The sequence below is a fragment of the Perca fluviatilis genome, chromosome 6, assembly GCF_010015445.1.
Source record: "Perca fluviatilis chromosome 6, GENO_Pfluv_1.0, whole genome shotgun sequence".
NCBI lineage: Eukaryota > Metazoa > Chordata > Actinopteri > Perciformes > Percidae > Perca > Perca fluviatilis.
In genome coordinates this window covers 30,472,365-30,489,494 of record NC_053117.1, presented here as the reverse complement: position 1 = coordinate 30,489,494, position 17,130 = coordinate 30,472,365, and the positions used below count along the sequence as shown (strand labels likewise).

At 39.3% G+C, this 17,130-nt stretch overlaps 1 protein-coding gene across 2 annotated transcripts in view; it reads left to right on the top strand.

Annotated features, from left to right (window-relative positions):
* Nucleotides 1-17,130, top strand: part of ksr2 (kinase suppressor of ras 2) — a 103,919-nt gene that overhangs the window by 31,939 nt on the left and 54,850 nt on the right. Inside the window, exons 4-5 of one of the 2 annotated variants that reach the window (XM_039803687.1) lie at nt 407-442; nt 1,477-1,978. In XM_039803687.1, the coding sequence (XP_039659621.1) occupies nt 407-442; nt 1,477-1,978 (538 nt within the window). The remainder of the gene's footprint in view (nt 1-406; nt 443-1,476; nt 1,979-17,130) is intronic. The other variant, XM_039803689.1, reaches the window with a different exon arrangement.

Genomic DNA, 17,130 nt, shown 5'->3' with positions numbered 1-17,130 from the left:
TCATGGTTCATTTGATGTTGCTGGTGTTAATATTGTGTTTGAAGTTTGTGTTTTTGATGCTTATAGTTCCTTAGAGACAATGTCGCAGGGAAGAAAAATAATGACACAAAACTAAAAACAAACAAAAAAGTGCAGTGTTGTTGACAGACATTTACATCAAATTTAGCTTGGCGGTCAATAGCAGTTTTTGAAGGCTGAGGAAAATTTTTGCCCAGAGTCATGTATGAGATACTGCATCTGCTGAGATGTACCCAGGATCAATTCTACCAACATTATGTTTTGTTTTGCTGCAGAGCCTTTTGGCTATGCATACCTACAGATGGAAGACAAGTAGGATGTTACAGACTATTTTAGCTGTGTCTCTGCAAGATCAATATCCACATTCTTTTTTCTTTTCTTTCTGAAGAACAACTTGAGGAGGATAAATTGCACAGTAATGGAGGTAAAGTATTGTCATCTGAGCTCAAAAACACTCATTTTGGCAGCTCACCTTCAATTAATTTGCCTCTGTTGCTCTCTCTTTCTCATCCAACAGAAAGTTTAGTTTCGGTAGAAGTCAGCTTGTGTCATGACTCATGCAGCTTTGCCTTTGACCTGTTCTGTTTGGTGCACTCTTCCATTTTTCTCACTTTCTTGCTCCAGCATTCATGCCTAATCTGCTCCACATCATCATATTTGAACACCACTGCACTACTAATACATTCACATCAGATAACAGCAGAGTTAATTCTTCATTTCCAAATTGAGCACATTTGATGGTCGTAAATGTGTGCCTGCTGCCAGGATTACCCTTACTGCTGCAATCGAGAAGTAGAGCTAATGAATGTTTTAGTATTAGGTGCATGACAATAACCACTTGAGTTTAACTTGATACACCATATTACACAAAAAATGTTCACCCAAATTATTAAAAAAAACTAACATTTTCTCACTCACCACAAGAGGTATCTAGACATGCAGATATTTGGGGTTTTATTTGCCCAGGTTTTAATACATCACCCCCTGACATTTCTACAATGGAGATACTTTAATTGCGTAAAATCTGTTACATTCAACAGCAACATCTTTTTACATAAGAACACGTTTTCAACAGTTTTAATAGTGACTAATCTTTCTGTAGAACGTTGTTCCAATGAAATGTTGAGGTCTATGGATTATCCAGGGTAACAGGGACATTGTTGGGACAAATGTTGCTGTTTAATGTTTTTATATAGAATTTTTTTATCAATAGATTGATCAAAAATGTATTTACCTCCATTGTATAGGTTTAGAGACAGAAAGCTTACAGACAGATATTTCAAAACGTGGACAAATTAAACCAAAACTATTTGCATGGCTAGATACTACACTACATATAAGCAAGAAAATACTGTATGGTCTTTTGTAATTAGAGTGAACGTGCATTGTATACAGTTTGTCACAACCGGGTGTTATGGTGGCGTAAAATGAGTCCCTATATCTGTCCTCTTCTAACAGGGAGCCAGGAGAAGCAGGACTGGTCCATCCAGTGGCCCACCTCTGAATCGGGCAAAGAAAACACTCCGGTGTGCCAGCCAGAGGTCAGTCAGTGGATCAGGTTTCAGCTCTCCCAAAGCCCCAAAGTCCAGTCCAAGTACAACCAGCACATGTGCCACAGCCCCCAGGCCCTGGCCCCCCCTTTATATGCCGATCGACTGACCGTTGACAGCCCGGCCACAGGGTTCTTCCCTCCCTTGGACTATGGTCATCGCTCCCTGCCCCCATCACCCCGCCAAAGGCATTTTGGCCACACACCTCCTCGGACTCCCTTAGTGGTCAACACCATGACGCCGCCTGGCACTCCCCCCATGCGGCGTAGAAACAAAGTGAAGGCCCCGGGCACGCCACCTCCACCTAGCCGCAAGCTCATCCATCTGCTGCCAGGCTTCACCGCACTGCACCGCAGCAAATCCCACGAGTTCCAGCTGGGGAACCGCTTGGATGACACACAGACACCAAAGTAAGTGTTATACCCTTCTGGATTTTTAATGGCAAAAAGTTGGTGCTCTGTGTTTACTGAATAGCCCAAACCATGATACAAATGCGAACACAAAGGTCAAATCACCAACAAAATTCTAAGCAAAGGATCTGAAGCTGCTTTCACTCTCAAATTGATTGACAGGTCAGAAGTTATTAATGTATTCTGATGCTGTCAGAGGTTTGTTTATATATGTTATGATAATTATAATCAGTTTGAAAACACAAAAAATGATTAGTTTTGATCCTTATGTTGGTTAATTTAGCACCGATATACATATATTATGTTTGATATAGAAGCTCCACACCCTTGTCAAATATATATGTCAGTTTCTTCTGAAGAATCACATAATGGTTTCATTGATCAGTAGGGATGGGCGATTTTTCACATCTTATTTTCAATTACAATTTTGGCTTCCAACAATCATGAAAACAAGATAATTAAGATAAAATGATTATTGTGCCGCATTCCGTTTCGCAATGATGCTCTCGTTTTGTCTTTATTTATAAATCCAGTGGTCCCCTAGCCTAGAAATCTAGATGCACCCTATCGGCAGCAAATGTAATTTGCAGCCAGGGGACGGTTCCGCGTGAATTCCCTACTACTTGAAAACAAAGACGATGGCTGCTGCTGGCGAACAGCGGTCTTTCGAATTGGCTTTGGCCGCGACTCTGGAGACTTGGAGTTAAGCTTTTCTTTAATTATTAAAAAAGGAAGATGTGTTTGGAGTTTTGCCGACCGGATACATTTAATCTATCAACTAGCGTTGCTCTGCCTGGTTGTAGCGCTATCCTATTGCGTGCAGAGGAATTTGAAAGACATCCGCTTATCCCGCCCCGCGGATTGAGCCCTGCCAATGGAGAGTTCCCTGACCCAACATCTTGATGTGGGTCTGGGTTGTCAGGCTAGTGCACCCCCTTTAGATATAATATTAATTATAGGAATATAATCAGGGAAGGAAGTATTCAGATCCTTTGCTTGTATAAAATTAGCAATGCCGCGTTCTAAAAATACTCCATTACAAATAAAAGTCCTGCATTAAAGTGTGTGCGGAAGAATGGGGCAGCCGAGATCCACCGGATGGCTGCTAATATCCACAGACCTCGGTTGCCCCAAGCCCCATGCACTGGTGCCACGGAGGGAAGCCACACACCGTTCATTCAAACACACTGCCTACACAAAGATGACACAGATCTGGATTAAAATCAGCAAAGTATCCCTTTAGGTAAAATTACGTAAATATTATTAGCAATCATATCATAAGTAAAAGAACTCAGAAAATGTACATTATATAGGCTTAGAAGAAAGATAGAAAGAAGAAAGAAGCAACAACAAAATTATGCCATTTATTGTAAGTTAGGACTGAGGCTATGTGATTCTTATTGCACACATTTGTTTGACTGTCAATTATCTTGTTTATAAAGTTTCTTAGAGACAATATTCCAAGTTGTTACTGGTCAGTCAGTTACAGCAGATTGCCTGCCTGAAGCGAATATTCAGAGATTCAGTCCTCGCTCTCCCTGATCTGTACAAGGTCTCACAACATTATTCCATCTGATCCAAGTAGCACAGAAAGGAAGTTAGGTCCCCACCTTTCCTTTCAGCCTTTCAGATTTACTAGAACATAATCACCCACCAGAGCCCGGTCAGATTAATTCCTGGGAGGACAACATTGCCCTTAAAGAACCAACGGCCTGTCGGTAGAGATAAGGGGCCTCTGGGCTGAGTTCCTGACCGGCCATGCCTGTGTCTGGTGCAATGCTGATCAGATTTGGCCACGAACAGGGTCCACCACTGCTAGGTAATCAGGAACCAGAGTCCGCCTCAGGAGAGCTGCTCTCATTTTGATAATGCCATTAGATGACAGTGCCCTATCACTGCTACACTTGGTAAGTTAATATTTGGGAGTTGTCCTCTGCTTTTACGATGGCCATCTGGGTTATATTTGGTGTGTGCTTGGTTGCCGAAAGGACTACATCCACACATGTCCGTCCACGTGGGTGTGTGCATCTGTATCTGAACAATGGACTGGATCATAGCTGCAGTGAATAGGCTCAAATGGCATTAGGGAATTGATTACCGGTCCCTTAGTGCTGATAGACCGCAGGCTGTAAGCCCCTCTAATCAATGGCTGTGTGTGCCTGGAAATGTTGCAACTCATTGAGACCGGGTAGATCTACTGGCTTCTCTGATAGCCAAGTACTTCTCCAAATACATCATAATTGGTTGGAGGAGGGTGCTGGCAAGCATTAAGTTGGTGGTTCAGTTCTGGCATGAGGCACTCATCTTTGTGTGTTTTGTATCTGTATGCGTGAGGTTATTGGCTTCACTGCAAAGTTGGCGTCTGTTTTTTTTTCCTTGATGCAAGATTAAATACCTCAAGTTAATACCATACTATATTATTTTTCAATCCTGCAGTGTGATCTAGATTCCTTGCCTTTTTCAGATGAAAAACAACATGCAAACATTTCATCACAGCAAACCCCGAACCCTGAAAAAAAAATCTAAAATATCACACATAATGCTATTTCATAATGGATGCCTTTCTGTGAAACCTGGTTACTTCCATACAACCCATATCCCCCCCTATTACCAGCCTCATGATTTTAATTATCTCACAGTGCTCCTTAGGTCCTCACTTTCTCTTGCTTAATTGCCTGGCTCTGTGGCCAGGACACAATAACTAAGGATTACCCTCTGACCCCAAGAGACATTTTTCTCCCTGAGATATGGCCTAATATCTCATTATCACTGCATAATATGGCACAAAGTCTATTTAGCTAAATGTGCAAGAATGCCCGGCATACCATGTTGAATGGAAATTGAGATTTGGTTTTGGCACTGATAAATAACTGACATTTTAAGTATTTCCATTAATTTCAGAGATAAAAGATTACTTAATTTCTGTACTACACATATTAGTTAGGCCTAATTGTATTCTGCTTTGCTAGCACATTTTCTATTCTTGGTATGTTATAGTCACTTCAGTGTGAAAACTGAAGAAATTACATTGGTAAAAATAGGGTTAATATTCATGTTTTGGGCCTAATGCATCCTAAAAAAAACATTTATTAAGGTTGGCCACATTGTGCTTTGTCTCTGAAGTTGTCATTAAGAGCTTTCGGGACATCGGCCTTTCTAAAGCACAGTATCCCCCATTTCAATGTTTATTCGTCTTCAGCTGCACAAGATGTGTATCTGTACCGGGGATATTCTGCAATTATGGTCCAAAAAATTTTTCCAGTCGCTTTTATTGTAAAAACTAAGCAAATACTCTGATCTGCCTCTGCGGACCCTCATCTTCTTTTTGATAGCTTTGTGATTCTTGGTTTAATGCATTTGCCTGAGATAATGTGTTTTCCTTTCAGTTTGCAGTGAACCACAGGCTGGTTTCTATCCCTCCAAAGAATTAATGAGCAAATTGCCTCCTTACCAATGTGTTCAGCATATCTATAATTTCAAGAAAGTCTCACCCTGAGATGAAACAGCGTCCAATTTTGCTGAAGAAATTGTAATGCAAAAGAAATATAAGAGAGCAAACTTTCACCTTTGTGGGGACATTTTTATCTCCTTTCTCACCAACTGTCAAGTGCAAGTCCAAATATATATAGTTGTGTTTCAGCTAGGGCTGCACAATATATCATTTTATTTTCATCATCGTGATATTAACTGGCGCATTAAACACATCGCGTAAGGCTGCGATATACTTCGAAAGACACTCAGAGCTTTTTTGTTTTAGTTGAAAGAAAATATGAGTAGAAAACGGCACTTTGAAATGTAACCGTCATCCTTTTTTTAGTGCTGCCTTTTATATTCAATTCAGTGTTCAATTTGTCGAAATAAAATGATTTCCTTTCATTTGTTTTAAATTCAACAAGCAGTTTGTTTTATTTTAGCAGAATACTGAAAGCAGCAGAACTGAGGACACTTTAATATCTGTTTATTTATCGGAAGTATTCGTTGTATGCATTGTGATATTCAACAACGTTATTGAATAGTGCATATTTTCCTCATATCGTGCAGCCCTAGTTTCAGCCCTGGTTTGGTCCTCCGTCTACTGTCAAAGATAATTGGGTCTGTTTGGCTCGCTACAGTAGATGCTCAACTCTGTTCACTTTTAGCAATTTTGGCAGATATGGTCATTTTTGTCTGACTTGTGAAGTGACTGGGCAGAAGGCGGTACAGAACTGTAGAGTGAGGTGTTGATTCTCCGAGCAATACTGGCTCCACATTTTTCTTCAAAAATATTGCTTAATGAAGCTTTAAACTTAACCCAGTAATAATTTAGGAAGAGGAATACATGTTTAATGCATATACAGTATAATGTCCATCACTGTTTTCACTCTGTCTCTGTGGACATATCATTATTTTAAATATATGTATATTTTGCTTAATAAGCTTTGCAGATTCTTCTTGTCCCGATGGTAATGACTCAGGCTCTTGGTTGATGGATGTAATTTCATTTTACTGGCTTCAACCTTACATTAGCGTCTAAGCTCACAGTTTTTTTTACTTTGCTGATTGTGACACAGTAAAAAAAAATCTGTATCAAAAAATCTTCACCTGTATCATCTGTATTATTGTATTACTTTTTTTCCGTCTCCAAAAGATTTTTGATAACGTTGAAAACCTGAAGCAAGTATTAGTTTTACAGTCCCCCCTCCTGTTTACATCTGTACTATCTGTATCAATTGTTGATGACTAAGTAGCAAAACACATTCCCCATCCTATTATTAATGAGTTGTTTCCCAGCATGAAAAAAAAAATGCTGAGTCCAGGAATGTTGCAAAGTTTAAGGGAATATAGGGAAGTAATTAGTTTTAAATTAGTCTGAGTCATAAAGTGTACACTCACAGTAAATATGCATATACAGTAGGGGACTATAGTTTACATGTAAATACTGATTTACTTTGAGTGGTTTAATAACAATTAAGTATATTATGTACCTTCTGTTTTTCTCTATTACAAATCCCAGGCAGAAAATACTTGTAATAAAAAGATTGTGCTTGAACAGGGCAGACCACTAATCAATGGCAAGCAAAGGAAACCAAAATGGAAACCATAGATATATAAATGTTTAAAGTATCATGTCAGAAGAGAGTTTCACCAAGAAGCCCTTTATGTGAACTTAAAGCATAACTCTCGCCAAAATGCATCCTAGGGTATTTTTGTGAATGTACGTGAGTCAAACTTTAGTTTAAAAGCATATTTAGGACCGAATCGCCACTTTTAAGATTCACCGTATTCTCGTTTTTGGGTCAAATGGCCTTTTGAATGGGAGTGGTAGGGGCACTCTTATGCTAGTCTCAAAATAGCTATTTTCGAAATACTAAGAAGGCTCGACACAACATGAAACTTTGCTTCAAGTATCACCAGGAGCTCTACACCTTAACGCAAGCAGTGACAACATTCTTTGTGTACACAGATTTACTACAAAGAAAGTTTTTGAGCAACTCACCGCAGCTGTTGTTGTTTCAATGTTTCAATTGTTGTCAATGCTTTCGTTAAGGTGTAGAGCTCCTGGTGATACTTGAAGCAAAGTTTCATGTTGTGTCGAGCCTTCTTAGTATTTCGAAAATAGCTATTTTGAGACTAGCATGAGAGTGCCCCTACCACTCCCATTCAAAAGGCCATTTGACCCAAAAACGAGAATACGGTGAATCTTAAAAGTGGCGATTCGGTCCGAATTATGCTTTTAAACTAAAGTTTGACTCACCTACATTCACAAAAATACCCTAGGATGCATTTTGGCGAGAGTTACGCTTTAACTATGCTTCTATGTCTAAAAATATATAAATATATATAAACCTTTTTTAGATACAAGAAAGAAGATGCTGACATTTGATAACCAGATGTTCCTCATCCTTGAAAAGGATAACATGATGAAATGAACATGGACCAATCAGCGATTTCTCAGAAAACAAGAGTGAAGTATTCACAACAACCAGGCCAATAACAGACTCTTACACAACCATTACACATAAGGTGTGCTCTTTGATCTTAAAACACAAGACATTACTTTGAAACTAACTAACCTAAATTGGAAGGATCATTTAATTGGTTGCTAAGTTAGTCTCCAAGTTAAACACGAAATCTTTTGGTCATCAGTCAAAAAAAATATGTACTTTCTCTCAACACATCCATCTTGGCAACCTATTTCCCAGAGCAATCTGCTACAGGAAGGGTTGAAGAGCACACCTGTATAGAGTCAATACAGTGCCAATATTACTGTTTGTTTTGGTGTGATGACTGATGCATCTGCTGGCGCCCTGTGAAAATGTCATCAAATCTTTGTTAACCCAACATGACATGATTGATTACGTCCAGTATGAAATCAATTTTGAAATCCTAAGAAATACACTAAGGTTTGACTCACCAGATGTTGCTGATTTTGTTTTTCAAAAGCCTTCCTTGTTGTGTTCATGTTTCTGAGGGAGACAGAACATTTTCAGTTAATATATTTTCATCAACATCTTGTCAGTGAGGGGCTAATGGCTTAAGGACGCCATCCTTTCCCCATATTTACTAATTTGACGTTAAATTGTGAAAACTAATTTCTGCAATCAATCAATTTCTACCTATCCCACTTAGCACCACCAAACACTCAATCACACACACATAGTACAGGTATATGCTTACACACTTGCACAATCAGTAAATCAATCAAAACAATAGTGCCCATGGCACAGTCAAATGATTGCTAATCATACTTTAATCTCTTTTTCAAGATTATTCTGTTACTGTTGCACTGAGAAATACTGATTTTCCATTCTCAGAATTCAAAAAAGTCCCTTTTGTGCATTCCTGTTTGCATATAAAAAGTGGTAAAGACGAGACAAATGAGACCAATAATAATCTAAAAAGCTATTTTTTAGGTGTTTTTGTACACGATGATGCAACAAAACAAGTCACCATGTTGTTCTTAATAATTTACAACTGCATCAGAATAAGCTTTATTGGCTGTGTATGTGTACCATAGAAGGAATTTGACTTAAATTAATTTAACTTGGTTTTAAGTTACTCTCAATTCACTTGCTAACAGTTCAAGAACAGTTTCCAGGAAACAGGAATGGGTGTTATGTTTTAATGGATGTTAAAAAAAAGAGTCTCACGGAGGTAGAAAGGGTAAAAGGCAATCCAAAGTAGCAACAACCTGATTCAGGGTACTTTTAAACCTTAAATTTCAAATGAAAGCACTAAAAACAAATCACAAAAAAAGTATAACAGGGCACAGAAAACAAAATATCAACTTTTCAGATTTTCATGTGTAGGTTGAATTTACTCTCATTAGCCAACACAGCTCTCATGTTAGAATGAGTTTGCCATATTTAAAAAGATTATTATTATTATTTTTTTTTTACAAACAAATAAAAATAATTGTGCAGGCCATAATAAAATCACAATTAACTCCAGAAACTTACCAGAAAAGTACACAAAATACATACAAAGTGTCCTGGGCTCCTGAATCTGGAGAGATTGAAATGCAATAATATAATGACATTTTGAAATTGATAATGCCAGTTGAAAGAAAATACATTAAAAGATACAAGACTTTGTTACAAAATACCCTAACGCAAGGTTCACCACAAATTGATTATATCGAACAACGTAGAAGTGTCTGCGAGTGGAATATTTCTTTGAGGCCTACGATAGCTGTTGTTAATAGTTTTAGTTACTAAACACAAGCGTGCCGGATACCCAGCACCACTTAAACTTTAATTTCTAGCCAGGAGTGCGGCAGTAATTTCATTTAGCTTATGTTGCAGCCTTTCTATCCCTCTCTCTCTCTCCTGTCTGTATTTCTCAACATCTCTCTCCGTCTATCTGTCTCTCGCTCGCTCTGTGCCCTTTTCAAAGCAGAGAGGCTCTTTGGTCTGGAGTGACAATTAATAAATCTCGTTTTCTATGTTAATGAGTAGTAACATGCGTGCGTGGAAAAGGCCAAGTGAGTTTTCAGTCTGTTACAGTCCCACTTGGCTCGTCGCACCAAGATCTTTCTGGAAGGTGGGCGTGTTCGTTTTTCCACGGCCTCTTGTCTTGCCTTCCCCACTGCCAGTGGAAACGGTAATATCATATAGTTAATGCCACCTTATGAGACTTTCAAAGCTTTTTGAATGTTAAGCACTTTCTTATTGAATTGGATGTTTGCTAATAAATCACATGGCGCCGGGGGTTGGCATGATTCACCCTCTGCTTCTCTCAGGGTAATTCTACCATACAACGCTCAGGGGAAGCAAATTTGCATCCATTCCATGACTAATTTAGCTGTTTGCTTTCACTGAGTTGGTGTACACATCATATATTTCCCTACCCCCTTTTCCTTTCCCCTTTCTTTTTCTCTGTTTCCTTTTCTTTCTGTCCTCACCCCTCTCATTATGTATCTCTTTTGAGAATCTGTCAATGTGTTATTTCACCGTCATCAGTAACATCTCCCAATTTAGACAGAATTTTTTTTTTTTTTGGATTTTGTTTTCTCGGTGGTGCGCAGGAAACTGTGATACAGTTGTGGCTGTGTTGAATGAGATCAAGCGTTAAATATCACTTAGAGAGAATGGGCAGCTGTGAGGTGGTACATACTGAAAGATACAACCTGTGATTCAAATATAAACAAAGTTAACCCCTGCACTGACTGGACCGGAACTGCTATTACTCTCAAATTAATTCTTTTAGGTGTTTTAATACAAGGACAAATAACAGTAGACCCGCAACTAAATACAGGTATTAATGTTTTCTTGTCTGATGCTGTTAAAGGTTTGTTTACATCAGCGTTGTTCGAAAACACAGCAGTTAATTTGATCGAGTTTCAATTATGATGTAACCTGAACTTCACAAAAGCTGACCTTTTTCATTAATTAACTCTATAATTATATGTGCATATGCTGGTATATAATACTAGTTAAAAAAAACAAAAACATTAATTTGTTTGTATAGATGAAAATGAAGAAAGTAAGCAACGTGTCCGAATGAGATAAACGTAGAACAAGGCAAAGAACACCACTAGTGGAAGCCATCCCATTATTTTCTAGATCAGGATATCTCAGAGTGACATATTGTGATTATTTCATGGCACTTACTACAGGAGAAAAGAGAGGCTGTCTTAAAATTGTTTGAGCTATATACTAACATGGAATGGAGTACAAAAAAGCATATACACTGCAGTAATGGCAGGTCAATGAATGAAAACATCAATTACCACTAAATCCACTGATCGAGCCCTGTGAAATGGTTCCAAGCACTGGGAAAAGCTAGTAAGTGGACTTTGAGTTGGGATTCCAAGGTCAAGAATGAACTTTGATGCTAAAGTGTTATGCCATCATGGACAAGAAGTCCTAAAAGTTCTGTAAAGTGAGAGGAGTAATTTTAGGTGCCCCTGGTTTAGGTTCAGTTAAAGTCCCATTTCACTTTCTCCAGGTGACTCATAGTTGGAGCACTTTGACTTGGACAGGCATGAATCTCTCCCAGGTAAATTATCAGTACAAACCTGTGTAGGTCTATGTAGTTAACAACTTCTCACCTAATGTCTGCCAATAATGGCAGGCAGCACACAAACATGCAAAAGATTAAAAATAAAAAGATTACAATGTGAAATAGTATTATAATATGATCTAGCCGCGCGCTTTCACTTCACGCACGAGCAGCTCAATTTCTTCTCCTGAAAATCTCTCTTTCCTGCTTAGCAAATCCGCCATCATAATAGCAATGCGCTTTTAGGGAATGGGAGATGACACTCTGATTGGTTTATTGCATGTTATGCCCAAAAAACACCTTTGATTAATTAAGACACTAAGTGCAACCCTTTTGAACCATGTGCCTGGCGCACGGACCCTTTTTTCCGCCGTTAAACTAGCAAAAGTGGATTCGTACACGCCCTAAACGCACCTGCCCCAGGCGCTTGGATCATTAATATAGGGCCCTTAATCTTGTAGCTAGGTAGCTTGCTAGCTGTTTAGGAAGATGACATCTACATTCTTAATCCCCTGCCCCCCTACGATTTAAGACAAATTTAGGTTGCTGAACAAATTTGGGATGTAGGTGATGGTTCAGAGGTCTGGAAACAGGCTAATCTGGTATCATCGATTGAATCAAAAGTACCATTGCTATGGTTACCTGCAGTTTGATATACTTGTGCACTGATTTAGAACGGGGATTAAGCTGTTGGCTGGAGCTATGCTTGAGCTGGCCAATATGGAATCTGACAACCAATCAGAGACAACTATTTTCTGCGGCTGTGTTATAGTTACATTTAAAAGACTGTATTATGGTTTGTTTTTCTCATGCGTGTCCATATAAAACATCAAAAGGGTCCACAGCTTGCCAGTCATGAGACTCTGCAGGCATGGGAGGCAGCATACAAGTTAGTTAAAGAAAGGGTGCAGCATGGCCGACCTTGATTTTTCTGTTGTATTTTTATTTGGAGAGAGATCCTGGGTGGGGGGTTATGGGGAGTCGCCTTTGGGTGGGGGGGTGTGGGGTGTTATAGGGGTCCTAATTCTGTTGCTTCACTAATGATGTGCAAAGGACTTCATTTCTGTTACATTGATGGTTAGGAAAAGAAAAGAAAAAACTGTGTATATGTTTGTGAATATATATTTTTTGTACATTTTTCAATAAAAAATTGATCACAAAAAAAAAAACGGAGTGTCTATTTGCACCCCCGGTACGAATAGCCTCGGCCACACAGCTGAGCTATTTACACCCTGTGACGTAACAACAACCGAAATCATGGCGGACGTTCATCTTCCATGACCGCAGAAACTGGCATATTAGGGAAGTTTTGTCTCTAAAGTTTATAACAATTGAATTTCTAGCGGAAAATGGATACTACAGTTGCGCTTTCTGTCTTCAGTGAAAGCATACAACCGTTAGTTTGTTAGTTAGTAGGCTACCGAGGCTTGAAGAAACCAAGTGGTAAAAAGTTGCTTAACTTCCTGAAAGAACTGCTAGGTGAGTGGTTAGTGCTCTTGCCTTTGGTATGGGAGTTTGGAGTTCGATTCCCCTGTGTGGTGATCTTATTTTTTAAATTTGGATTGGATAATTTGCATGCAATTGCGCAAGTCAGGACCCGCGAACGCGTATTTTATTTTTATGAATATGCCTGCTCTGGTTGGGTTGGTTAGGTTTAGGCAAGAGGAGTGGGATGGTTATGGTTAGGATAAGAATGTCAGGGCGATAATATTCCAAAAAGGTGTAATACATGAGTAGTATGGATAACTGTGTGTAAATATATGCCAAGGTACTGTAAATGCACAGGGGTGCAAATAGCATACATTGATATTTGTACCAGGGGTGCAAATAGCATACACTTCTAATTGTACCAGGGGTGCAAATAGCATACACTTCTAATTGCACCAGGGTACAAATAGCATACTGCTAATTGTACCAGGGGTGCAAATACCATACACTGCTAATTGTACCAGGGGTGCAAATAGCATACACTTCTAATTGTACCAGGGGTGCAAATAGCATACACTTCTAATTGCACCAGGGTACAAATAGCATACTGCTAATTGTACCAGGGGTGCAAATAGCATACACTGCTAATTGTACCAGGGGTGCAAATAGCTTCACCCAAAAAAAAAGGGTCCACAGCTCCAGAACACAAAGTAAATCACAAAGTAAAATAAATCTCACAATTAAATACAGGAACCCCATGACTTAACTAAGTTGACTAAAATGACTCCTTATTGGTGCAGAGCTTTGTTTCATGTAGCGATCTGTAATCTGAAGACACGTTTATTGCCTTTTATTGTGAGGAAAAAAACTCATGAGTGTTCTCTGAAAATTCAGCCGGCGTCAAATCGGTGTAGCCGCTCCCCAGACGATCCGCTGAGATACAGATCTGCCTCTACCCAGGACACACACGTCGTCACATTAGCTGGCGACCTCCGACCCCGCAGGATTATCGGTCCCACATGGTCTGCTGCGTGGGACATTCACTGTGTAGTTAAGTGTACTGCACAAAACCATGCATGTCAGAGCAGTGAGATAATGTATGTGTGTGTGAGAGAGGAAGCAGCGGCTTCAGTGGTGCCTCAAGGGGGAATGTGAGTGTATCTTCTTTTCTCTGCGGACAAAAGCTCATCCATGTTAATCAGGGCTTTGTCCCCTTTGCCATTAATGACAAGTTAGGTGAGAGGGGATGTCAACGCCAGGCCCTTAATAGCCACAGGCTGCCAACCTTCCCCTCCATCCATCCACCCATCTATCGGCCTTAATGAGTGCTCATCACGGCCTCCACTGGCGGCCCAGAAATTGGAGCATGATTATGAATTTATATGAGTGTTTAGGAGTGGCGGTTAGCCCAAATGCCACTGTTGCTGGTGGAGAATGGATTTATTAGGCTGATGGTTTTTCTGTGGTAATTTGTGAACAAGTGGGAGCCGGGTGTGGCGGATAACAGGATTTGAGTAGGATCAGAAGTTATCCCTAAAAGTTGTGTGATTCTTATCTAAGAAGATGAAAAAAAAAGGATCTCCTGAGAAAGAGACAGGAAAGATTTATAGCATTTATACTGTGCCCAAGGCATTTACATTAGTTTGATGGAATTCTTGTTTTGCTTTATTAAATTATATTAATCCTAAAGTTTCACTTCAATGTTTTATGGGGAGATCAAACACTAAATTTGAAGTGTGTGTGAGAATAATGTCAAACATCGCTCTGACAGAGACCAAGCAAACTAAAACACTTGACAGCTGCCGTCTGATGTATTAAACAGTTGAGTATGAATGTTTTACTGTCCAACAACCATATATTAAGTTATTACCATGGTTCATCATTCAGGCCATCAAGCAGAGACTTTCATCTCAGTGTTTCTCTCTGACGTTAAAGTCGAGACGGATAACATCTGCTCCAGGATCCATATTGTCCCTGACCAGCTCTTTCTTTTTAGGCCCGCTGTCATTTACTGCTCTGCCTATGCTTCAAAACTACCACTTAACCCGCAAGGCTGTGAGCCCGTAAGCTGTTCTCGCTTCCAATCTGATCACTTTAATACTTGGATTAGAGAGTTTAAGGTTTGAGTTATGGTTTCATTTTGACTGAATTGAGAAAATAAATTCTTATTCAATTCGATGCTGGGGTAAGTACACAGACAGACCTGCTTGTGCACACGTGACAGATAAGAGAAAGAGGCAGGGGACATGATAATACTAAACATTTTAAACCACTGATTGCTTACATAAAAAGATGACTATATTGTGTTTTTTTGTACAGAAAGATTTCATTCAGTTTTATAAAAACTGACATGTCTAACTCTTGTGTACATTTTACATGTACAATGCAGTTCAGTTAAGCCTACATTGGTCGCTCCAAAATATACAGGTATACAAACGACAAAACATTCACACATTTAGAATTAGAAACATCTATATCACAGCGGTAAAAGAAAATTACGACAATGGAGCAATGGAGATATATCCATACTATAGTCCTAATAGAGAAAAAAGGGAAGACAGAAGTTTTCTTTATGTCCTCTGCATTTCAGTAAGTGCACTGCAGCGGGAGACTCTGTATCATCCCTATTCAGGGTAGTCATCTGACAAATTATGACAAAATTATGCATGTAATGCCCATTTATGGCTGAAGTTTCTTTTGTCAACAGCCATTCAATGTATTGTAATTGCCTGTACTGCCTTTCTAATCATTTATATTCAGTTAGTCACTGGTCTTTCCTGCATTGGATTCAGACTGCATGCTGACTGAGGCCCAATCCCAATGTCCCCCCCTAAACCCAAAGCCCTGAACCCTGAATTGACACCACCTACGTAAGTGCTTTAGCGAGAGGCTGCAAGGGCTCGAAATGGTATAAATAGGAATGGGACAACACTTTGTGACATATCATGTTATCTTGATGATGCCAAAACATTGTTACGTGCAATTGTTTGTTTGTGACTTTTTATTTTATGTTTTTGACTTTCTTCACGGCTAAGGCACTTAAGGAACCGACTGCCTGAATTGAATATCTTCCAGGCTCTTGCCTCACAGAGTGGATGAGGGGTAATCATCAAATAATCAATTTACTCATTTTTGTCAACACAGCATCATTAAGTAGTTGCTCCTTCCATGTCTGTTTACCCAGGTTAATTTTTTTTTTTTTTTTTTTTACTGCTCGGGCTTCCCCTGGTAAACCTGTATTTAATGTCACAATGCTATGCATTGTTGGTAATTGCCTCAGGCAAAGTCTGCAGAAATGCAGACTTACAGAAAGTCTGCATAAAGGGCTCATAATGTCTGCGAGACAGCCCTCACACACTTCACGATTGGACAGTGAGACAGCTCTAAGCCCTCATGAACTTTGCGGGAATGCGCCTCAAAGTTGGTGAGTGTGGATCTTGGGATTGGGCCTGACTGACGTTTAGATTAACAGGAAATTATGCATGCATGCACAGGATGTGATGCAGAAGGCATACAGTATATACACTATATACAGATATATATTTATGCAACATATCAAACAGGCAGTGACTCAAGAAGAAACTGACTTGAATATACTTTATTTGACAGCATAACATAAACAGTTTCATGCAGATGGCTGGGTGGTGCCTCAGGTCCTGCTGTTACAAAAAGAGCAAACAGTGACTAATACTAATTTAACTTCAATTAAAATGCCGGCCATAACTCACTAGACAACTCATTCTGTGTCTGAATGTGATCAAGTAACAAAGGATCTTGGAACACCTTCAATTCAGCGGCAAAGGAGATACACTTAGACAGAACAGTGCATTTGGATGTTTTTGAATCCAGTCCATCATTGGCAAACATCCAAAAGTTGGATGCCAAGAATATTTCATTACTAATCTGCCCAACTTTTTTCAGATTGTGGGCTGACAGAGCATTTTAACGCTTGAAGAATGAATGTGTTGTCTTTCTGAGCCAAGCTATCCGTTAAATACAAACTCTTTAATGAAACCAAAAAATGTCTCTCTAAACAACAAATTATCACCAGGTGGTGGAGATTGCGGATGTTGAGCAAAGGTAATGGCAGGAAACAATGGTGCCTGAAGAAATCGCATTAGACTGAAGAGTTTTTAGAATCGGTACTCTTTTTGTTTTGGATCACACTCTCTACGGCTCGATCCTGAAAACAGAATATCATGTGTTTTAAAGTAAGTTGTGCAGATTGTGTAAACATAAAA